Source organism: Corythoichthys intestinalis, chromosome 20 (genome assembly GCF_030265065.1).
Source record: "Corythoichthys intestinalis isolate RoL2023-P3 chromosome 20, ASM3026506v1, whole genome shotgun sequence".
Taxonomy (NCBI): Eukaryota; Metazoa; Chordata; class Actinopteri; order Syngnathiformes; family Syngnathidae; genus Corythoichthys; species Corythoichthys intestinalis.
The window spans coordinates 25871784-25898045 of NC_080414.1; the positions used below are offsets into that span (position 1 = coordinate 25871784).

Here is a 26262-nt window from a genome sequence, read left to right on the forward strand (position 1 = left end):
CCTAAACCCAATAGAAAACCTTTGGAGGGAGCTCAAACTCTGTTTCTCAGCGACAGCCCAGAAACCAGAGTGATAGGTCGGTCAAAATCTCTCCTGCAGTGGCTGGAGACCTGGGGAAAAACTACAGGAAACGTTTGACCTCTGTAAATGCAGACAAATGTTACTGTACCAAATATTAACATTTATTTTCTCAGTTTTTCAAATACTTATTTGCAGCTGTATCATAAAAATATATTTTTTTAAAAATAATACATTGTGATTCCTGGATTTTTCATTTTAGATTATGTCTCTCACAGTGGACAAGCACCTATGATGAAAATTTCAGACTCTTCAATAATTTCTAAGTGGGAGAACTTGCAAAATAGCAGGGTGTTCAAATACTTATTTTCTTCACTTTTTTTGAGCCCCCCAAAAAATGTAGATTCACTTTTCAAGACCTTACATTTTCACACATACAATCATTATTTTAAGGCAGCATTTAAGCGCTCAAGGCAGAAATAACTTGTTGATTATGTAAATCGATTAACGCTACCTCAGAGTTGTGGTGAAGTCGATTTAGGTGTGGATGATGTTTTCAATAAATATGTTTTTTTTTAATCAGTTAAAATACAAGCACAAGGTGTTTCATCTCTTTGGAATGCTATTAGCGGAACCTTCAATCTCGTCAACTATTTACTTGTCTAGATACACAAAAATAACAAAAAATAACTCATAAATATTAATGCTACTCTGTTTTTATGGCACTTCAAAACATTCAACTAATAAACCTGTCCCAATTGGAAAAGTCCAATTTGTTTCCCAGAATATCTCCCTCAGCTGATGTTTTGACCATGAATTCTGTAACTATGAATCATGTGCCACCAATTTCAGTCTGACTCAACATATGAGGTTATTTCTGCCTCCAGTGTTGCTCTGCCGCGCGCAACGTGCTTCTGCAGGAGTCAACAGTCACACATGAATCAGTGATACAGTAAATCGCCTCTGGATACATGTGGGTGTTAAAGCCAGTGGCACTTCTGTCCCTTGCTGCTGTTTCTGCCATCAGATATTGGGTCCTTTGCTGTAACGTTCCCTTAGGTTGTAGGTCTGATAACACATGGATAAGTCACATATCCCCGGTGTCCCTGGATTACCCCTTTTACCGGGATCTCCAGGGGGTCCTGGTTTCCCAGGAATTCCCTGGTTGCCTGGTTGTCCAACTCCATCAAAGCCACGAGGACCTCGAGCCCCTTTAGTTTAAAAAAAAAAAAAAAAAATGAAAAAAAGGAATATAAATACAAACACAGGATTTTATATATGAATAAAATTCATTAACCTTTATAGTTCATGCAAAAACATACATATCACCAAACAAGGTTATGTAAGTACTCACAAAAAAAAGCCCACACACTAAAAATAGAATGTGCTTGATGCATTACTTTTTAAAAGTGCACTGTTGTATTGATAAGAGCTCAGATAACCGAAAACTGAGGTTAGTCGCTGAATTACTTGGAACTCTATACAATGCTGTAATGGTAGCAAGCAAGTAAATGGAAGGTAAAGTGTTCCAGAGGTATTTTACTTACCCATCTGTCCTGATGGTCCTGGACGCCCCTGTTGACCCTCACCTTTGCTACCCTTGAACCCTCTTGGTCCTATTTCACCTGAAAAAAAGTCCTTACTTAAAAATCAAAACTAGGCAGTGTGTTAATCTTGCTTTTAAAAAGTAGTTAGTTACAGTTACAAATTATTCAGATCAAGTATATTAGTCTTAAGGAAACACAAATGTAAACCAGTGCAAATCTCAAACTGTATGTTAGGCCTAATGCAAAATAAGCAAAACACTATTCTTAAATATTCTGTAAAGTAACAATATTAAATATTGAAAATATTTCACATTCAAAAACCAATACCCAAAAATGTAAAGTTGGGTACAAGGACTCCTTGCCTTTAATTTCAATGAGCAATAAGTAGTGCCAGTTGTTCTGCCGAATTGATATCCAAAGCGCTACTGAGCGTGCGCACTGCAACTACACCCCCCAAGGGTTATTACAGGTCAAATGTCCGTCAAGCTGGTCCACCATTTTGACTCCAACGTCGTTGCAGTTGCTGCAAGTAATATTTTTAAAGTATACTAGTATTCATTTAATAGTGTCTTTTAACCACTAAGCCTATTAAAAATGCTAATCATAGAAGAATATTATTTAAAGTAAAATATGCTACTTCTAGTAACTGTCTTAAAGAACATTGCAAGCCTGAGAAAATACACTATACCTATGCTACTGCAAAACTGTTTCCAAGATACAGTATATGCCTGATAAAGTGCCCCACCGTTACCCATAATCTTAGTGTTTCGACAGGGGAAGTATCTAATATAAACGTGTCAAAACGTAAGGTAGATTTGTTCGACAGCTTTCATCGATAGTCCCTGCTGTTGGGTTAAACTAATGTCAGCAACAGGGAGTTTACTTCAACGAGGGAGGGAGCACAAATCAACAGAACACAGGTACTAAGCAGGGCATGATCCGCCCACCAAGCCAATCAACATTGCGTTTGCAACGGCGTCATTACCCCCGTCCCTTCCCCCCCAGCTCTGCTCTATCCAGACAGGAGGAAGCTAATGTGTGATCAGATCAACTGTCGCCCACCCGCTATACATTTAACTAAATTGTAGTAATTCGGTAACTGCGTTGCAAAGAAGGCAAAAGTAAATTACATTACTCACGACTGAAAAAAAACAATGCCATTATTAACAACACTGCAACTAGGAATGTCCCCGATCCGATCACATGACGGGAAATCAGGCCTATCGAGCCATTTTTCAGAGGATCGGAATCATGTGAAAAGGATCAGGTTTTTAATTAAAAACAAATATATTATTGTGCTGGCTAGAGTCTCCAGGTTTAGGAGCCAGTTGACATTTTATAGTATGTAACTGCCACCTTGTGGTCATAATAATTCATTGCACATACACAGGCTCATACACTTGCACAGTACACAGTCTGTCGGTCTAATTGACGCTGTTGAGTGCTTTACCTTTCTGCCTTGGAAACTATAGGTCTAAGCATTTTACATCTATACCAACCTGTTAATACGCAGTATATTTGTGTTTATGAGGAAAACCTATATGAATTAAATTTGTTAATACGCTTGCTGTATGGAAACTAGCCTATAGTTATAGCTTGTAGCTCAAGTGTGGTGTCTACATAATATTTGTATACCGGTGTGTATTGTACAGTTTTATTCAAGGCATGCATGTTTTTTTTTTTTTTTTTTTTTTTTTTTCCAGTTTCACTGTACAAAGCATGCATGTTTTTTTTTTTACAGTTTCACAAAAATTACTTCATATAAAAACAAGACAAGACCTAGCTGTGTTTTATTGGAGGACATTCAATGTTAGCTGGGTGTCGGGCAGTGAACAAGGAAACAAACTGTTTTGGGCAGTACACTTATTTTTCAATTTTTTTTTTAATTTTAAGGGCTGAAAAGTAATAAAATAACCCAGAAATATAATGACCTTGCCAAAGGAAACAAAAATATATATGTTTTATACTCCGCAACACTCCCGGAAAAAGAGGAAGTACTGTAAACGGTGCAGTACTGTAACATGTTTGGAACTTTTGTTCATATAAAACAAATAGTTTAAACTTTTTTTTCTGGTATCGGATCAGGACTCTGTATGGGCAGATTCTCAAAATCAGGTGACTGAATCGGGGACAAAAATATGCGAACGGGACATCCCGTTTTTTTACCCACCCTGATGAAGTCACTATGTTATTATAACCTAATAGAAAATGCAATGGTTAACTTTGCTGTTATGGTTGGTTTATCGGGTCACTTCCTGTTGATTTGGGGGCATTTTGGGGTCACTTCCTGTTCATATCAGGCCACTTGCTGATAAGAGGACATTTCTGAGTCATTTCCTGTTGTTTTGGGGGCATTTTGGGGTCACCTCCTGTTGATATCAAGTATCAGGTGAATGTAAGTTTTTGTGCCAATGAAATGAATGGTGATTAGGGCCATTGGAAATGAATGGGAAATTTTGGCCATTAGAAATGAATGGGTATGTGAATGGCAAATTTTGGCCGAACCGTACATTTTGGAAAAAACTACACAATGTTTGTGCCTCCTGAATTTTTTGATGTGTAAATCACTATTGGATGTGGACAAAAAAACTGCAGGTAGTTTACACAAATAATTTTACTTCTACATTTTTAAGTCAAATAAAAGAAAATCAATTTCAAACGTAGAGGAGTTGGGAAATTGTTTACAGGCAATCGTGCAAATGTACCTATTCTACCACACGAAGTTGATCATTACAGTATTTATGGTAGATTTACACACTTACAAATTTGTATCTGTAAAAATTTTACTGCATCTGTTGTTCATCTTGCATTATTTTTCAGGATGGTGTGCTGCCTTTTAACTGTCTGTTTCCTTTTTATGTTATTAACCAAGACAAATACTTTTTTTAATAGCTGTCTCCTCTAAACTAATAATGTGGAATCACATTCAAAAGTGAGACGTTATAGTTCGGCATCTTCCACAGATGATTAGCCTCTTGAAGGGGTGATAAATCAAAAGGAGCTCATTAGGTTGGTTTTGCACGCTGTATTTATTTTATTTTGCTCTGCTGACTTTTACTGGTGTTCACTTGTTTAATAAGCTTGTTTTACGGGGTGCATTGAGCATCAACACATCCAATTTGTTAGCTGTTGGCACTCTTTTGATTTTAATCGTAGCTGAAAGCAGTTGTAAATTTGCCTGAGCTCTTGTTTTCATGAAGATGTCTTGTCATTTATTGTTTTGCGGACTGAACATCTTTACGCAGACCTCTTAGCAAGTGGACCTGGCCACTGACTCAGAGACACCACTGTGTACTTGCATTGACCCGTACTCAGGATTAATCTCTTAATACTATACAACGGTGCCTGAAGGATCCGTTGCACAGTGCTTACCTTTGAGGCCCGGAGCACCTTGCAATCCAGGAGTCCCTGGATAACCTGGAGAGCCAGTTCTGCCAGGATAACCAGGGATTCCCATGGAGCCTTTGGGTCCTGGGGCACCTGTCTCACCAGGGGGGCCCTTCACAATATCGCAGGGTTCACACATTGCTGATCTATCCATGGTCTGGAGAAGTGCAGGAAGTTGACCTAAAGGACAGAGACATGCATTTGCAATTTTACCTACTAGCATAGACAGCATAGGTTAGGATGACCATATTTTGATTTCCAAAAAAAGAGGACACTCAGCCCGGCCTCAAGATACTTGAATTTTACTCCAAGTTCACTCAAAGATGCCTATATCACTTTAATATATTTAAAGTGTGCCCCCTCACTCTGGATGAAAAAATGCAGTTTTTAAAAATAAGAAATAATGACTATATAAATATATATATATATATATATATATATATACACATATATATATATATATATATAAAACACATAAATAATGCAGACCCATGGAAATGTAGTTCAGTCAATACACACACACAGTAGGCTATGTGCCAACTAAACATTTTTATAAACTATTCAACCAGCATGTTTCCAAACGTAGCAGATCAAAAACTGCGTTTCCCATAATGCCTAGCGTGGTTTAGCTTACTGCTAGCTATCTGAGGCAAAAATCAAACTTTACTATAAAAATTTACAATCATAGGCAGCGCAACGATGCGACACCAAACGGGATTTTACAGTCAAAGCTCCGACAGAAGTCAACAGTTGCCATTATATACGTACTTATTGTAAAAAAACCTAACAACTGGACAGGCGTTGTGGCCAAATCATCAACCCAGTAGATGGCGGTAATGCCTCATGATGGGGGTAAACTGCCAACAAAAACAAGAACTACTCCTTCCCTCCCTACTACTAGAAGCCATGTCATCGCAAGCAGGCGCTGCCACCCAGTGGCCGGAGGGATCCCCTTTAAATTGGTCCCGTGAAAAATCATAAAAACCGGACATTTTTATGAATTTATAAAACCCGCCCGGACGAGGATACTACGTGAAAGTAGGACTTGTCCGGGCAAAAGAGGACATTTGGTCACCCTAGCATAGGTAGCCTAGCTAAATGTTAGATATGTTTAAAACCAGGAATATATGTATGATTCATGTTTTTCTCTGTTATTAACATTTAATACATGCTTTATTTATTCAATTTGTCTTCACAATACAGCTCTAATCCAATACAGCTGCAATTTGAGTCTGAGAGGATTCTGTTCATACCATTTTACGTCCAGACCCGTATTTCCGAAACTTCATCAAGTCAGTTCAGAAAACTGTCACCAGCGAACAAAAATGCTAATAAATAAACTGGGGGGAAAAAAATAGTATTTATTCGAATCTTATAATTTCAGAATGAAATCCGGGCATGTTCAATTAAAGACAATTCCGTTGCATAATTAGCAAACAGTGGATGCACATTATTTTTATGCCTTCTGCCATCTACTGGAGGAGCATATAATTGGTCCTAGTCGTTAGATGTGCCAAGATCAATTATTTGTCGTAAATAAATGATTTTCAAACCAATTAAGTAAGATTGGATAATTTCCCGGGGAGCACTTGATGAGCCTTCACGCCATAGTGACGAGTCAGACAAAACATGTTCTCTGTTTTTATAGATGACTGTTTCGCATGTTAATGGTGTTTTGCAAGACTTCCACTTTGAGACCTGCATTTAAATGTTGCTGTTTAAATGAGCGCCCAGCCGACATATTTTAGCTTTAAGCTGTCTTGCGAATGGGCACTTAAATCCCCAAACAGTTTAAAGCCAAAAGAAGCATAAACAAAGTTAGAAACAGTTTACTGATATCATTTATCATTTTCGTATAGTGTCCTTTTCTGTGCCACCACACTTGAATGAAAAGCCAATCAGGATCCTGTTTACCATTCGGCCAAAGCTAATTATGTGTTCCATCCTTTCCCCAAAGCTTTGCTGACGGCAGCTATTCACTTCCTATAACTGAAGCAAAATGGGGGAGGATAAAGGAAGTGCATGTAGGCTGAATGTACAGCGCATTGACGTGTGATAACCTGTGTTTGTATAGACCCCATTACAAGCATCATTATTGACATAACTGCCAGAAAAACATTCCATGCATTTTCTATACTGTTTGCCTTTCTTGTGGTTGTAAGTGAGGTAGCAGGGGTGCTGGAAGTCGCTCAGAGCAGGGGGAGCTGAGGATCTTATTTTGTTTTTCCCATCCAAAAACAGCCCTTTTGGTCCAGCTCATGCTTTCTCTCCAGACAAAGCGTGCACAATGGCATTACACACACATGCTGGATAGTTTATGTACTAGTACTACTACTAGGCTACTAAAAAGACAGCGTTCTATTTCACCTACATTGTGTGTTAGAGTATTTGTATTGGAAGTAAAAGCATTAAAATGCAAATCCCCGCAGCTAGACGGCGCAATGACACACAAACACATTTGAAAACCTAAAGGTCCAATAAGCCTTGGTTTAACACCCACTTTTCACAACACTCAAATATGTTGCACATGAAAATCAAACAGCGCTCTGCACGGCGGCAGCTCAACATTAATGATAATAAAAATAATACATTTTATTTCTAGAGCGCTTTTCAAGACACGTGAAGACGCTGAACAAGAATGATGGGAACACAATAGCTCAACAGGAATTACAAAACAATCATAAATTTAGATTAAAAGCAGGATAAGAGTAAATAAAAAGATAGAACAGAGATAATGATCATGGTGCGTAAGAAAGTCTGAACAGGTGAGCTTTGAGTCTGGATTTGAAAAGTGAGAGGGTAGATATATTGCGAAGATTGAGGAGTAGGGAGTTCCAGAGGTGGGGGGCATAGTGACTAAGAGCTCTAGGACCCAAGGTGGCGAGACGGACACGGGGGACTGAAAGGTGGAGGACAAAGGAGGACGAAGTGAACGGGGGAGACAATTAATACAGAGGAGATTGCGTAGGTAGTGAGGTGCCAGGTTATGGAGTGCTTTAAAGGTAATGACAAGGATCTTGTAATTGACTCTTAGTTTTACTGGGAGCCAGTTGAAGTTGGCGAAGGATCGGGGTGATGTGGTGTGTGGTGGGGGTCCGAGTGATAAGGCGTGCTGCTGAGTTTTGAGGGAGCTGCAGTTTTGGAAAGAACTTATATGGGAGACCGAAGGGCAGTAAGTTACAGTAATCGAGCCGGGAAGTGACTAGACCACAGACAAGAGTGGAAGCAGTATGGCGGGTGAGAGACGATAGGAGGCGAGAAATATTGCGATGGTGGAAGTAGTCCAATCTGGTGATATGGGAGGGGAAGGAGAGTGTACTTCTGCTATCTGACTATCTGATAGTGAAGTCTATGGACTGGTACTCTCCTAGTCAAACTGTATCGGATGTCTACTGCCGTCAAAGGCAACATTTTAATTAAAAATGCTGAAAAACACACACACTCATAGAAGGTTGCACGTTCCAGAGCGACGTTCTCTGCTATCAGTGATACCAGCAATAAACAACAAACAATAATATGGATATAATGCAAACTATTTGAAGGTCTCCACGGTCCATATCTGCAGCTAACCTTTCCTCACTGGGCACTATTATAAACTATCATAATCTTCATTTTCTAACTGGAATTAAATTTTTGAAAATTTTGCTGTTTTTCCTAAAGAAATTTCTTTTTTGCACCATGTTAACGGATCCTCTGTCAATAGTTAACTTTTCCGATGTAATAACGCCTAATTCAACGTGACCTGGTAGCAAGCAAGGTGTCAGGTGGTGACCATGTTATTAACAAAAATGAATAATTTTTTTCAACATATATAGTTAATCCCCAAAGTTAAATACGCTATTATTTCAAAATGTTTTTTTCTATTGATTTATTTTTAACACACACACAAAAAAAATCTACCAAAACACTTTTTCCCTCCCCAACACCAGGGGGGACTGACGCACCCTCAGCACCACACTTCCCGCGCCGTTGTGAGCTAGAGTGATTTTGGGCAACAGTAAGGGTGCGCCTGTAACTGACAAACTGTTCTGACCTTCATTTGTGGAGTTTAAGAGGTGGGAGACCTCTGTAAAGTTGGCCCCTCATCAGACACAAATTTATATAAAAATGATGTCAATCATTTGTGCTACGTTAGTGCTGTAAAAAGTTTCATTTGTGCTGCTATCGTTTTACAGGTCAATCAAATGTCAACCAGCCCCCCATTTTAATTAAAAATTGCTGAAAATGGTGTCAGTCGTTTATGCTTCGTTTGTGCTGTAAAAAGTTTCATTTGTGCTACCGTTTTTGAGATATTGAGATATCAATTTCGAGTGATTACGCAGCTTTTCCGTATCCAACTCCCGCGACTGACGGCGAATACCAACTCTCTCAATAACCGAGGGGTGTCCCAACAACTAGTGCAAATGTAGCACAAACAAAGGGGTGCCATTTGTTTTTGCCATGTTTACACTAGTTGTTGGAACACCCCTCGGTTATTGAGAGGGATGGTACGCTCCGTCAGCTGCGATGGATTGGTTGCTATTGACGTCATCACTCTAAACTAATATCTTAATATCTATAAAATGATAACGGCACTAACAAACGTTTTTACAGCAAAAACATAGCATAAACAAATGGCATCATTTCACTTGTTGACCTCAGACTGACATATAAAGGAATTATAAATATCTTAAAAACAATAGAAGTACAAATGAAATTTTTACGAGCACAAACAAGCTCAAATGATTGACGATGCCAACTTGACAGAGGATTAAGGGTGTTTAACGCAAAATACGCAAGGACAATGTTGTAAAATGATATGCCACTGCGTATTCTCCGTCACTACAGTAACCATCTCTTCTACTTGTATACAAACAACAGGTGTTTTCGAATAATGGAACAGAATTTTTCCATGCTGTTTCTCCCAGTCTCACATTTCCAGGATAACTGATCGAAATTAATGACACAGCTGCCTATCTTCAGGTAACCCTTGTTTCCTCGCCATTCCTCCTTTTTGTCTCACCACTTCTATTCATTACAGCTAATTGTGTCTGCTGAGACTTCCTTTGCTGCAGCTAGTTTGTAATGACATCGTAATTTTTCCCACTGCCCAAAAACATCCCTCTCATTATGCTGTCAGCTTGTACTCAATCAGAGTCTATGAAACCATTTTTAGATCAATACATTTTTAGCAACCTACTCTTTGAAAATGAATGTATAAATATAGGACCTTAAGCAAAAGAAGGATGTCATTTATCATTTATGTAAACAAAAAAAGTATACATGTATTTTTCCCTGATTGTTTCTGTTATGTTAAAAATATAATTATTTAAACATTATTATTATTACTTATTATTTAAACTAGCATAGTTGTTCTAAAGTTCATTCATTCATTCATTTTCCATGCCGCTAATTCCTCACGAGGGTCGCGGAGTGTTCTAAAGTTGAATACTTTAAAGCACATACATTACCGTTCAAAAGTTATAGTGTATCATATGGGATTTTTCATTATGGACACTACGGTTCAAAGGTTTGGGGTCCAAGCAACCCCAAACTTTTGAACTATAGTTTATGTCAAATTCAAGTCCTCATAAGACCCACTAAGGCAAAGCTAAAAAGATTTCTTTGCAGATGGATTTATTTTCCTTTTGATAGAAATTCTTCAAGCACAGTCAGTGATCCCTCGTTTTTCGCAGCTAATGGGGACCACAACTCGCCGCCATAAGTGAAAAACTGCGTGGTAGCAACAGTTTTTACACTATTTACAGTTCACTTTCTGTTCATTTTAGGGCATTCACAAGTCACCTCCCGATGAGTTCGAGTCACCGCCTATTCACTTCCTGTTCTGTAAGCCAAAATTCACAGGAAGTGACTCATAAAAGCCCCAAAATGAACAGGAAAGGACTGAAAATCAACAACAAATGAGCTGAATTGCTCCAAAATTAAACTCCTTGGTTGCCATTGACCACCATAGACATCAAATCCATTTGAAGTGAGAGGAATTCATTCATTCATTCCCTGCCACCCTCCCAGATCAAACGAGTTGGACGTCTACAAGTGCTAAACTCAATTCAATTCACAGCAAAAGGAATGAAAAGAGTTTATTTTTCTGTTTATTACTTGTATCGTAAAATATTGTAGAATTACATACTTCCTGGCGCATGTATCGATAATTGTTATATCGCCATATTGTGAGAATCGTTATCGTGAGCCTTGTATTGAAAATCGTATCATGGGTTACCCAAAGATTCCCACCCCTATTTGATATATATAATATTTTGATAAAGGTTTTACTTTTTTTTTTTTTTTTTTTTTTTTTTTATGTTTAGGCATGTAAGGCAATTGGAATTCCGCCAGTCATTTTGTCAGTCACCTATATGAATTTTAAAATGCTGCATCACAGCGAATTGCAAATGTGCCCTTGAAGAGCTGTGAGATGAAAATCATAGCATATCAATCAATCATATTATTAATATGTTCCTTGGTAAACTCACTACATTATTCATATTATGTCCACGATATCAATGTCAATCTTCATGCAATAAAAATCCAACATTATGGAACCAATATATGGGGGAATTTTTTGTCTTCATATCTGTTGATAAATGGACACACTAAAATTGTGTAATCCATAGTTTCGAGTTTATCTGTTATTCCAATGTCAAAACGCATTTGATTTATTTGAACCTATCCAGCCACTGACCTTCACACTGCACTGTGACATTAAAACATATACTTACTACGGAGGACATCAGTGCAGAGCTTTACAAGATGCTCATCTGATGGAGACTTGCCCTGAAACACAAAACAAATCTTATCGTTGTTACAGGTTTACGAGACTGTTAAAATAGCCATGACATTCACAGCGTAACCCCAGTGGCAACAAATTTGACATCTACTCATCAGAAATCCTCTTTTACTTAGAAAGTAATGATTGTATTCACTTACTGGCTTTCCAGGAAATCCAGGCTGACCCGGTTGACCCGGCAACCCATCTAAACCAGGAAATCCCCTTGGACCAACAGCACCCCTGTGGCCATTGTGGCCCATATCCCCTTTCTTTCCTTCAGCCCCCTTAGGGCCCTCATCTCCTTTCAAGCCTTTCTAAAGGAGAAAAGATTGGAAAAATGTGATCTTTTAGCGAAGGGACATGTTTTGCAGGAAACACTTAACACTTTAGATTTATATACCTTGCATTTGCCCTTGATCCTTAATCATAAGCCTTCAACAAGTCACTAATGGATTACATGTAAAGCACGATGCAAAGGTATTAGGTCACCTCTAAATTTGTTTTTAAGTGGGCTCTTATAGAACAATAAATGGTAAAATGGAAGCGGATTAGGATGGAAACATTTATCAACTTGAATATGCAGTTTCTCAATGATGGTGAAGTTTGACTACTAAAGTGAAGTTTGAAATCAACTGTATGAGGCTTAAAGCGCCTGTGACATGATAAAAAAAACTTAAATAGCATTATTATGTGAATAAAAACCATATTTTGAGATGATTCGACTATATACAACTATTTGGCAAAGCGCAGATGACGAGAAATGAGTCTTAATCTGCCATTTAGCCCCGCCTGTCATTATAGCGCTCTAGCGCCCCCATGTGGGTGATGAGGCGGCAGAGTAACGATTTCAGCCCACTGGGAAAGATTCAGAATGAGGAAAATGCGAAAGAGCAGCAAAATGTCATCGTTGTTTTTATCTCTCCAATATTTTTACAGGATATTCTTTTTATCGAAGTATTTTTCTCCAATTGCTAAATAAATTGTATGGTCATGACAAATAACAGTCTTGTGCTAAATGGAATATGAAATATGCATTTATTCAGTACGACAGGGCTAAATTAATGCATAATGGTCAAAATGCCGGTGCCGGCTTATTAAACGTCCTGAAAGGTTTTTTATGCCACCGGAGTAGTCCAGCTTTTGTCATTTCCCTGCCCCGGCTTCGGCGACGGAGGAAACAACGCAAACAAAACAGGAGGTGTGAGAGCTAGGCGTCACGCTACCCCGAACCGAGTGGCTTTTCCAAGTCTTTTCCTCGCCTTTCGAAAATTGAAAATCACACAAAACTTCCCTGACTCATGTCACACACGGCGGCGTGGTTGATCGTCTTCACCGATCGGCCAGCCCTCGGAGGTGACAAGTTTCGGCTCATCGTTCTGCTGCGGCCCCAGCGGGCAGGCAGTGCTCGTCACTGGGGACGCAGAGGTGAATGAACGCTGAAAATCGCACATTCTCGGTGGACAAACCGGCCAACGTCAGAGCGCATGGCTGCCCAAGCAGAGTATAGCTCTCTCTGGGCTGGCACGTGAAGAGGGCCGAGGAGGGTCGAAGTCTCGACACAATCGAGAACCGGAGACTAGAGCGAGGGGCTCCCCGTGCCCAAGCCGAGGATAGCGCTCAATAGGCGGGCATGCCTTCTCCATTCAATTCAGGAGCATAAAATATCACATGTAATATGAAATAAACATGCTTTTTTGTGTCACAGGTACTTTAATTCAAGTTGTGATTTCACATTTTCCACTAAAATTGCTATGTTGAACAACCTAATTGTGTTCTTCTTCCATAATGTGTTTCCATTATGATAAAATAGACTGCAGCGGTTATTTGTCTGTAATCCAAAAGGATGCACCCGCAGAGGTGGTGTGTATTTTAGACATCATCAACAAATGAGACAGCACGCTCACAACTGGGGACGCCGTAGCTCCATAAATTTATAAAACCGCAGACAATATAGTAAGTGTTTGCTCTTTCAAATGTGTTCATCTCCGGAAAAATTACTTTTGTGATGTATATTTTTGCCCGGGGGGGTTAGATTTCCCCAGGCCTGAAGGTATTGGCTCTGTAAGTCTTCCAAAGAATCTGCGCACAAGCTTGTCAGGGCTCCTCACGGTGGGGCAAAATGAGAGAGAATGGATTATATCTAATACCGCAAAGTCTAATTTGACATACCTCTCCTTCCCTTCCCCTGGGTCCCGCTTGGCCCTGATGTAAAAAAGAAAAGAGAGCAGAGAGGGTGGGGATGAAAAAGAAGAGGAAGAAATGGAGGAACACATTGAAATGAGTGCTTACATATCAAAGACTGAGAGTGTCAGAGGAACGATGCTCACAGCTCTGCATTGGTGATGCAGAGCTGCTCTTTCCCCCCCCCCCCGTCAAAGCCCTTGGCTTACACAACGTTTTAGATTGCTTATTCCAATGCAATCTCAAACCCTCCTTTTGTACTTGCTGTAACGTAATGAAAAATGCATTCGTGAATCTTTTATTCCTTTGAAAACAGCATCTGCCTGCAACACCAGTTCTGTCAGGTTGTTTTGCAGAATTAAACACTTTAACATACATCCGAGATTCTAGGAATGTTCAATTTCCCCTCAAAGTGCCTTCTTTTTAATGAATCCTTATTGATGGCAGTGTCACATTTCACAAATGATTCTTGCCTCTATTGAAGGCCTTTCATTCACAAGAATAGGCAGCAAACATTATTTGGATTAGTGATGATATTGCAAGAGGAAACAATATCGCATTGCAAATCAAAGCTTGCAAATTACATTTTTCTAAACTGGCCCCATGGCAAGCAATTTTATCCATCCGAGTGCTGAGGGAAGAAAATAAGCTTGGTCTTTTCAAAGTATTTAAACATGTGTCTTTTGAGATTACTTTTTAGATTAGATGTTTAATGAACCAATATAGTGACAACGGTTTGCTAGCAAACACTGAAGTTCAGTTTGCTGGCCACGTTGCCCTGAATTTAATTTTCAACAACTTGCTCTTCGCCTCCCCTGCTGTACGATAAAAGAAATGGTTGATACTGGGTTTTAATAGCTAAAAGGACATAAAGTTTCAGTGAATAAAAAATAAGTCCTTATGGATCCATGGGAACAAAACACAGTACACTTCTACATAAGCAAAAAAAAAAAAAATTGCATAAACAAATTGCAACATTTCTCATGTTTGAAAATGTTACCTGTTACCTGTCAGACTCTTAACAAAAGCAAGATTAAGTAATGACAAAAGTGAGTTTTGGACCTGCAATAAAGTTGGAATATTTTAATGTCATGATGTACAGTAGCAGCCTCAGCAGGTACTTATAGCTGATGTCAGACCAACCCGCCTGCACAAGTGGCCAACAAATATCATGTGCATATTGCTCTGGAGAGTGAATGACTCCCACCTCATGTGTTCTTCCTCAATGTCTACTGAGCTTCCTCAGTTTGTAGAACCCGTGTGTGCGATTTGAATCATTACAAGTTGGACGTGATTCACATGGCCTACTCGCATCTGTGTTCAGTGTTCATTTGCCCATGTCTACCCCTATGTCTTTGCCAGCTGTCCCAATTTGTGTAATTGTCTCATTAAAGTCACATTTTTTATGAATATTTATGTTTTCATGTGACAACTCTGAGAAAACTACACTTTATTAGCATATAAACTAGACAGTGTCTAGCCTTTATTACAAAGTATATTGATTGCCCAATCAAAACAACTTAACTCACAGCTATTGAATTACCTCAGTACTTCTCAAATTGTGGCATGCCAGGAGTGGCGCATGTGACCTCGGGGAACAGACTTTTTTGCCATACTAGAATGAAGTGTAATTGCACATCCACTCAGTGGGTGGCAGTGGCGCTCTCATTTTCAGAGTGCACAGTATTTTCGAACCAAACGAGCACACAGCAAAGCTCGCTGGAGATATGAAGTGCTAAAATGAGAAAATATGAGGAAGTATGTAGCGTTGGGCTTTGACTTTAAATACAGTGGGAGATAAGGAAAGACCAGTCTGTTTACTGTGATTAAAAATGCCAAATCAATTAAGACGTCTCTTTAAAGACATTAGACCCCAATCACATTGATAGGTCGCTTGATTTTTTTTTTTTTTTTCCAGCAAAAACATGCCAAATATTGCCAACAACTGTCCCGCTTTGTCAATAGCCACGTTTACATGCTGACTTTTATTCATACCGATTCAAATCATTCCGAATGGAAATTTCAGATCAGCTGTTTACATGTCACTTCATCTATTCCGATCCAGCGTTTACATGTGTCTGCCTTTATTCCGAAAGGACAACTGCCGTCTGACATGCGCAGATTAATCAAAACAAAGCGTCACGTTGCAAAACATGGAGATCGATCGTCAGAGTGCTGCTGTTTTAACTTTAACCCACTTGTTGTGTTTGTGGGGTCGTATCCGCTTCTGCTGTTTTGCTCTTTTGCCTTGTAGTAGCCGATTGTCAGCGTTTTCCACCGGTTTCTAATCTGGTCAACGCTCCGGTCTATTCCGGCTTCGTGTAACCTCTCGTGAACTTTTTTAAATAGTTCACTGTTCCTCGTTTTATGCCCGTCTAAGCGAGCAATTATATTCAATTCTTTTAAAGTTTGAATGAAATACAATCTTTCCGCCGGACTCCAATTAGGTGCGCTGTGCTTGGAAGCCATGTTGCAAGTGACGTCACCACGTCAGTATGGAGCATGTGCAGAAAGAACGCAACCAGACACCATTCAGCTTCCCTGTTTACATGATATAATTTTACTTCTAATCGGTTTGGGGAAAAGGAATATTCCACCCCTGTGAATCGGAATGAAATTCCATTCGGTTTGGGCCTGTTCATTCCGAATGAGGTGTTTATATGGAACACATTTATTCGGTTTGAACATCTAAACCGACTGTAATTGGAATATTTGGCTCCATGTAAACGTGGCAAATGTTACATCAGTAAACCAGTGAGCACTGTTAGCATCATATAAGGTAGCATACCAAGTTGCTCAGTGCAAAATAACCCCACACCATAGCAAAGGAGCTGATACTGCCTGCAGCAAAAATAAAAACTGTCCCTCTGTCAAATGACACTGTCGTTTTTGTTCTAATTTATGTCAAATTGTTTGGCATATTGTCCTCACAAGTTAATATTGCTAATAAATTTGTATTTGGAATTTACTGATTTTATTTTATTTTTCAGTATCAGATGGTAAAAAAATGTAACAAGTGTATTTTTGACTGTTTTTTTTAATTCAGGCAAATCGGTGCGCTTTAAGTCTTTTCTGTTACAAAGAAAATAATGTTATTAAAGTTCATTGTAAATTCATCTATATTACTTTTTTCTTTAATATTAATAAGGGCTCAATGTTATGCAGAGGTGCACTATTTACAGTGGCGGTAAAGAGCTAGGGTGGGCGCAAAATGTTTGCGTCTTCCTGAGGGGGCGTAACAAAAAATAATGGAGAAGTATAGACTTAACTGCTGGTAACAAAACTGATTACAACTTAAAACGAAAACGTCCAAATTGTGCCAAAAATGTTCACCAAATTAAGCATAGTTATGTTATAGCAGACCCTGCACAGATTGTCACTAGAAATAGTCCATGATGATATTATATCATTGTTTTTGACAAAAGGTTTTGGTAACTAAAAATGTCTAGTCTAATCTAAAAACACAACGGCAAATCACATAAAAAAACAAAAAAACAAAAAAAACAGAACATAAGAAAACGGCAACTTACATAAAAATAAAACCATTTTAAAAAACAATGGCAAATAACAATAAAATTAAAAAACGACAAATCATAACAAAAAATTAAAAAACAAGGACAAATAAAACAAAAACGACAAAACGTCAAATCACATAAAAAAGTAAAAAAACAACGAAAAATCACATGAAAACATTTTTGAAAACACACCTAATAAAGAAACAACAGCAAATAACACCACAAAAATAACTTTCCTTTTTTGGGGCATTCGGTTAGCCATCGCGACGCTCCCATTGGTTGTAAAAAAGTTATTGATTGCATGACATGGGTGTGTGCAGAGTAAATAACGTATGTGTGAAATGTGAGCTAGACTGTTGTGTTTAATTCAGGGAAGCATATTCCCGCTGTTTTTCCTTGCTATTTACATCCGTGGCGTTAGTAAACACACAAGTCTTTGTGCCTGCGAATCCAACCAACTGATGCATTGACCCATCGAACGAACCAATAGAAAAGTTGCGTTGACACAACATCGCGGTCCCGGTGTTCAGACGAATGGGTATCCCTTGTCGAAGTAGTAGTAGTAGCAGCTGTTGATAGCAGCCTAATTTTAAACAAATCGACATCACGTTTTGACACGTCTATTTACATGTATTATAGATATATTAAATATTTAGATACTCCCGCTAAAATGTCGATATTCTTTCTTGAACAATAAACACTAATTAAAACCCAGGAGACCCTAATGTTTACTGCTTGTCAGACAACATTAACGTCCTAACACTATTACCTCGCTATATCATCAATATTCAATTGTAGTCTTTCATGCATATACGTTATTGCTTACGGATTTCAGTAGTCAAAAGGCACTATAAAATGGAGGCGCGTGGTTGTCGTGCGCATGCTCAGTAGAGCTTTGGATATCAATTCGACCGGGATACCTATTCTTCAGAACACCAGCAGTACTCCAAGTGACGCTACAATATAATATTCATTCATATACGTATGAAGTAATATTTTACTTCAATTTTTTACTTACATACTTATGTCCCAAATAAAAATATTCAAAGCGGTTGAAGATGTATGGATGTATTTATAGCGGAAGCCACGTTCGTGTCTTTGGTAATGCTCATATTCAAATACCCAGTGTTGGGCACGTTAATTTAAAAAAGTAATTAGTTATAGTTACTCACTACTTCTTCCAAAAAGTAACAGTTAGTAACTGAATTACTCTATAGTAAAAGTAACTGGTTACCGGGGAAAGAAACTTTTTCCGTTACTTTAAAAAGTTGTTGTATGTCAAGGAATTTGAAATTTTCTGAGCAGTATTCGAGTCAGTTTAATAGAGAAGAACAGACAGGTAATTGTGTTATAGAACCTTGTAATATTTATTGCACCTCACCAGCAACAGATTTATCCTACACTTGAAGTGCAACAAAAATAAACAGATTTGAATTGCTTACCACAGATGTCGACAAAAGCTTTGCCCCGGGACATAAATTACACTTTACATGCACGGTCTTTCCTTTAATTTCGACCAACTTGAAATAGTGTTTATATCTCCACCTCGTAAAGGACAAATTTTCCTCTGAATACTCTGCCATCATATCGCTCTGCATCTGTTTTACGCTTGTGTGTTTGCCGCACGCACTGTTCCGGTTTGTGTGTGAAAACACAGGCTCTGAAGTTTTTTTTTTTTTTGTTTTTTTCCCGGATCTGAAGTATGCGCGCTATTAGACTCGAGCGTTTACGTCACAGAATGGGGGATCACGTGAGATTTGGCAACAACGCAGCCATATTGATAGCAGGTCTGGCTCGCGGGACAAACTCGTTACTAAGGCGAAGAACAGATATGTGATGAAACCTAAGGATATGAACAATGTTGACACTTACGAGCAAGCCGAAGACAAAAGGAGTAAAGATGTCGATGGGCTTCCACAATTAAGCGAAATGGAGATTCTGCTGTATTTATTGTTTGGTGTATGTTACTAAACTCATCAGGGATTCCGAAATTACAAATCGCTACAAAGCTACGAAAAGTTTTGCTGCGGATGGGTGCAAGACCTGCACGTTATGACCGTATCAAACGGCAACTCCATCGTTCTTGCAAAGGTAGGCTACGTGTGTTTACTATTTTCATTGCCGTGAACCTGAACGCACCCAAAGTCTTGGATGACAAATAAACAGAGCAGAGTAGACTCGCTACGGCTGGTAGTTTCTTCAATTTATTTAAAGTAAGTAACGCACCGCTTTTGACCATCAGTAACGGTAACGGCGGAAAAAATAATTTGATTACCCCGTTACTGAAAAAACTGCGTTATTCCCAACACTGCAAATACCACACTAGAAGCGGAATAACTTCCTAGTTTATCTGGACCTAAACTTAACGGTAGATTCGTCCAATCAGCGATGAGTGTACTTGTTGACTGGTACCCACCTCTTCCGGTTCCTTAATGTAATTTCATTTGTGGATTTGTCATTGTATTTTTCTGATTTGTCGTCGTATTCTTTGGTTTAGAGATGTCCCGATCCGATATTTGGATCGGATCGGACGCCGATATGGGCAAAAAATTGCGCATCGGTATCGGATCGGAACACGGAAAAAATTCCGATCCAGACTCCCGATCCAGTTTTTTTTCTTTGTTTTTTTTTTTGAAGTCCGGTCCGGGTTTTCCAGCGCACTGATTTACACAATCCTTTACAGTTTTTGCTTCGGTTTCCCTAAAATCCGGTCCGCATTTTACGGCACACCTTCAACACACTACATTTACATCACCGTCTCCCAATTTACCGAGAGACTTTATCAGTAAAAATGTCAGCTGTGTGGGATCATTTCACCTTAAAGGACGACAAAGACGAAGAGGCAGAGTGCAACATATGCCACAAAGTCAAGCGTAGTGGTAAAGCTGTAAGAAGTTTTAATACAACCAACCTAATCAAGCATTTAGCGAAATACCACCAAAAACAATGAGGAGTATGTTAAGAAAACCGAAGACAAAAAGAAAGGTCCTACGAAACTAACACTGGCATAGACTTTTGCTATGCGTGACAAACTTGCACTCGACAGTCCCAAAGCCCACAGAATAACAAGAGTCATTGCCGAAGAATTCATTCTGGATGACGAGCCATTATCTCACGTGAGTAAAGACGCACCATCTAACACTTAGAGCCACGGTACAACATGCCCAGCCGTCATTACATCCTTGAACGATTCGGCCGTGGAAGATTCGATTCACAATTCACAGACATCCAAATTCCGATTATTGAAATATGTCAAGTAAAGCGGAACTAATACACAGCGCGGTCTTCGGGACGCAATGAGAAACGGACCGCATTGCGTCCCGAAAGTAAACATAATGCTTGTCATAGACCCGGGTAATTCCAATGCTCAACTCACAGCTTTAGCTCAACTCATGTCGCTGGATAAAAAACAAGAATACCTGACTGCTGCTAACAGCCGCTACAAACTATGTCAACATCGTTTCACTGGAGATAATAGATATCATATGTAAATAGAACTAGATGCTACACGACAGACTCGACTGCGTTAGCAACATTGAAGTATTGAAAACCAGATGCATTAGTAAACAGCCCCCATCTTAAAGCAGAAGACTTCCCAAGTAGGCTGTTGTGAACCTTCCAAGCGAACCTAATTAACTTTTTATCTAAAATACTCCTAAATCGGCAAAATCTTGACTTGAATCTATCTTCAAAACAGTTTTAAAACTTTCACATGTCGAAAGTAGACAGAAGGGGAATTATGGAATAACGGGAGCAATTTTAACAACTTTAACAGTTGATTCGCAAAATTAAATGAATTGAATGTAGTTTAAAGCTGCTGATACAGAATGGGGACTTGAGTATTTTATTTACTGTTTTAAAATGTTAACTTGATACTGAAATAGGCGTTTATTTAAACCTGAGAGGCTTTTTATACAATTTTTGAAACTAATGCACGAAACATTAAAAGCATCTAATAGCTTGGGGGATTTGTGGGATTTTCCACTGAGGTTGTTGGTGTGTTTTGCTTTTTCAAGACAGTTTACAATATTATTTGCACGTCATACTGACTGACTATGCCATTTCTGTTTGTTATTTATAATGTTTTGTTTTTGTCACTGAATAAACAGGTCAGTTTCTTGTTACCAATCGTTGTGCGTTATTCAAAGTCACCTAATTCAGCTGGCTAGTTATCAAGAGTACTAAAACCTTTTTCAACATGAGTCTGACAACTAAGTAAGGAGGCTAAATAACTTTAAACTTTAACACATGCTCATATAGGTCGGTATCGGTATCTGCCAGTATCGGATCGGAAGTGCAAAACAATATCGGTATTGGATCGGAAGTGCAAAAACCTGGATCGGGACATGTCTACGTTGGTTTGCTTTTTTGTTATGTGATTTGTCGTTTTGTGTCTTGATTTCTTTTTTTTTTAATATGTAATTTGTCGTTATGTTTTTTAATTTCTTTTTTTGTTATGTGATTTGCCGTTGTGTTTTTTGATTTTCCGTTGTGTTTTGCACTTCAGAGCCACTGTACTAATCCAAACAAGAATCAAGACTGTAGAATGAAAGGCCGGTCATAGTTTAGCGCATGAAAGTTTTGCTCCAAACAGGCCAAAAGAGTACACTCAGGAATGCAGAATGGAGTTAAACAGTAGGTGTTGCATTGCTTAAATAGAAGGCTCTAACGCACTTGACCAAGGCCGCAGATCTTCTGCCAACAAAACTGTGGAAATACAAGTGCTTGGTGTCGGCATGTGTTATGCCGCCAAAGACGGGACAGGTGGTCGGTGTGACTTGAGCTGAAATAGCAAGAGAGAGCTGTTGGCGGACTTGACAAATTGGTGTGAGACTGGAAATGGAACACAAGCTAAGGTGGTGCTGACTCCGGACATTGTGAAGAAGCTAAGTTGGGCAGCGAGCTCGGACATATCCTCGTGCTGAATTTTTAAAATTGCCTGCGTCATAGTCTGCAGAGTTGAGGCTCTTTTATTGAGCAGGGTCAAGGCAGCACAGGTGATGAGGGAATCGGCGGTTTGCCTGCTGACTGAGGAGGTAACGGGCCAAGGATCCGCTGATGAAAACTTTTCTTAAGATCAAGACTGCATCACCAAAATGTCAGAAATGTGCCCTTTATAAACTTATACAACTTTCACCTTACCCAGAAACGCTCTTGTGAAACACCATGCCATTTTCGAGTAGCCGTTAAATCTGCAATCTTGCGATGCCGTCCACCTATGATGCGCCTTTTGGATCACAACAAGACTAGATGTGACAGTCATCCACTTATGAAACCTTGTTGCAGAACCCTGCGCTAGGCGGGACATTTCAGTTGAATTTGTCTGGCTTTTGTCCCACCTCAGCTGGAGACTACAAACACACTGACTAATCAAAGGGCAGGGGATCGCTGGTGAAGACAACAAGTGAAAGAAAGTAGCTGACACAGGAGGATCAAAGTTGACCACGGATGACCATGACAAGGAGCAGGCACAGACATAGAAGAAAAGGAAAAACACAAACAAAAAAAAACTTCAAATATTCAGAAATATATTAGATGTTTGAACATGTGTACCCCCCCCCCCCCCAAAAAAAAACTATTTTGAGCAGGTAGTTACTTTTTTTTTTTAACATGCGGCCCGCAAGTAGGTTAGATGCCATGTGAATCAGGTCCAACTTTTAATGATTCAAATCACACACAGCAGGACATCTAAAAACTGAAGCAGTTTAACAGCTGCCTCCCACAGTTGGCAAAAATAAAAAACGCTTGAGGCAGCAGTGGTCCGCCTCCCAACTGTTCTCATTTGTGCTAAAGTCAAACGGAATGTATTCTGTACCTGAAACTTTAATTTTCAACTTTGCAAATTTGACTGATGTTTTTGTCAAAGGGTTAATGATGATCGGGCAACTATTCTTGAACTGCTCCTACATGTACTTGGATATCCTAATACATGAGAAAATCCAGAGGATGCCAGATGGGGTGCTTGCATACTGAAATGAATTTCTTGATGTGTGGATTCCCACAAAACCTTTTGATGCACGACATGGGTCCAGAGTAACTGGAACAAGCTTTTTATCTTACACTTTTTAATCATAATGCAGCACGATCATTTTTTTCCCCTTTTATTTTGTTTTTAATAAAGCCCTTCTTTGTACCACTCCCCTTCTATTGCACAACATGTGTCCAAATAGTTCCAAAAGTATAAACAAATCTCAATTTGTAGTTTTTTTTTTTTTTTGGTCCATACTTCATACAAGCAGCGTTTACAAACTGGGGTCAGAAAATGAAAATAACAAATAACATTTACTTAAAGTGGAATAATCTGACACATTAATCTGTTAGTCTTTAACACTCAAAACAAAATGGAGAAAATAATTTGACTAGATTTAAGAAAAATAAATACTATGCAATGCATACAGTGAAAATTTATAACGTCTTAATCAGATTGTTTTAAATCTCGTCAAATAATTTTCCTCATTTTCTCAGTAAATATTGCCATTTCTTATTAAGCCCAGACATATAGAAGTTGGTCATTTTTCCCCCAAATGAAGAAAAAAATTGCTTTCAAATAATATTTTGAGCAATATCTATTCTTGAATTAAGATTTAATTTAAAATCATTTCAAATCTTTTTTTAAGATTAAATAGCTTAATTTATTGCCTAAAATAAATCTGTTCAGTTTATTTTCAACTAGCTATTTTTCTTTTTTCAAGAAATCTGAGTAAAATTTGTTTGAAGTGATGGCAGATAAATTCAATTATGTTTTAGTATTTACATTGAAAACAAGGGAATTTAACTAGTGTGAAGGAGGTGTGTTTTTTTGCATTGTACAACAAGTACACTGCAGATTTATAACATCTTAAATCTGGTTGTTTTTCTTAAATCTAGTCAAATTATCTCCATCATGTTTTAAGTGTTAACAGATTAATGTGTCAGATTATTCCATTTAATAATACTATTTGTTCTAATTAAAACCATACATCAAAAAGTAGTAATGCTCTCTTGAAAGCAATCTTAGCAAGCCTTGGTTTTACATCTCCTAAAATTGATTCTGCAACGCATTAAATGTTCTTAATCCGATTATTCAAACTGACTTGATGATGGATTAATCGACTACTAAAATAATCGATACCAGCAGCACTACTATATATTAAAAAAAATTTGAAACATTTCAAAAGATTTATTTGCAATTGTTATTTGTATTAATTATTTAAATGTATTTGTTATTTCTCATCAAGTATCCAAAGTCATGTTAGCAATTATGCTTGCAAAGCAAGGCTCAGGGTTAACTTTAGCACAAGGTGTCCCCTCTGTTATTGTCCACTCTGTTAAGTCCAAAAGGCACCCTATATATATATATATATATATTTTTTTTTTTTTTTTTTTTTTTTAATTTTTTATTTTTTTTTAATGACCTATATAGTAAACATTCATCAAAAGGAACACATACAAAGAGCATATGATTTAAGCAATATAATCGAATGATTTTAACAAAAGCCTGCTGTAAGACTACTTGTTGCAGCACTTTTTATTTTTGGAGCTCACTTCATGTGACTAGACATTTTTAAAGGGAAGAAAAAAAAGGTTTTGAATTGGCCTCTTGTGTTTATTTATTCAGTTTTTTTTTTTTTTTTTCACTTTGTTGAATTGTGCTCTCTCTTATAACTATTAAAGTGCAGTACATTCTGACTGTACAGTATTAAACATTTTTGGGAATTCCCCAATTGACTAAACGTTTTAAGAATAATATTTATAAAAGATCAGGAATTATTATATTCATCGCCGTTTAGATGACAAAAGTCCTATTTCCTCACAGAAAGACGAGGCAGAACCAAGCCCTACTTATTCTACCCCATAGGAATTAGGAAGTCTTTTGGAAGACAAATCGTCATGCACATTTCAGCAGTGACACATTTGTGATTCACTGCTGAGATGTTACGCTTTGGGAGTTTGCTGCATGGAGGCTGGGCTGCGCTTAAACTGGCTTTAAGGAGTCAACATTTAACCTGCACACTGAAAAATATAATTGCTTTACATTTTTCAAGTGCCAAAGGCCAGACTACACAACTATATTAAGATACAGCTGCTAAAAAAAAAAATAAAGACAACATACAATACTGTACACATGCGCACACAATGATTGGATTCATTGTCTAATCCCTCTCAAGAGATGTGAAGATCAATACCACAGTAATCAATACTTGGACTCTGTCTCAAATGGAACTCATTCAGTGTCATTAAGACAATAATGAAATACAAATCTTGGCTTAGAAATTGGAAATTGCAGCTCACGCGTAAATCTGTATCATCCTTAGTCCACAGGTTATTAATAGTAATGGCATACCTAAGCACGTTTGAGGATTCTACTATTGTATTCCCACTGTAGAATGGAAGCTGCTCTAGGGGAAAAACATCTTGTAAGGGTGAAATATAGTTTATGCTTTTTAAATGGAACCTTAAATGTACTGAAACATAAAACATAATAGAACTGCATTAGTTTGTCAGTCAGTACTGTAACGAGTTTAAAACATGTTACGAATTATGATACTTGTTTGTTATGTCATATAGTAAAAGGTCCCATGTTGTTACACATATGGGTAGTTGAGGGTACAATGACTTGCTCAAGGGCATCTCAGTGCTGCTTTGAGGGGGAAATGATGTTTCTCCGACAACCATTCCAATTGCCATATTGATGCTGCTTTTGTTTTGTTTTTTTGCATGCTCTGTTTTTTTCTCCTTTTATTGGCATGTCTTGATTTTACTATTTTCACCAGACAAAGTGAGGAGGAAAAAAAAAAACAATGTATGATTTGGGTTCAGCACGGGCACGGTTACAGCTTGGAGTGGCTTTGGACAGAAATATGAG

At 38.3% G+C, this 26262-nt stretch overlaps 1 protein-coding gene across 1 annotated transcript in view; it reads right to left on the minus strand.

Moving 5' to 3' along the window:
• Positions 1-448: 448 nt before the first annotated feature.
• Positions 449-26262, minus strand: part of si:dkey-225n22.4 (collagen alpha-1(XXI) chain) — a 92226-nt gene continuing 66412 nt past the window's right edge. The window contains exons 26-31 of the mRNA XM_057824177.1: positions 13891-13923; positions 11880-12035; positions 11672-11726; positions 4938-5132; positions 1566-1643; positions 449-1229 (exon numbers count right to left, since the gene is read on the minus strand). Coding sequence (XP_057680160.1) covers positions 1042-1229; positions 1566-1643; positions 4938-5132; positions 11672-11726; positions 11880-12035; positions 13891-13923 — 705 coding nt within the window. The 3' untranslated portion in view covers positions 449-1041. The remainder of the gene's footprint in view (positions 1230-1565; positions 1644-4937; positions 5133-11671; positions 11727-11879; positions 12036-13890; positions 13924-26262) is intronic.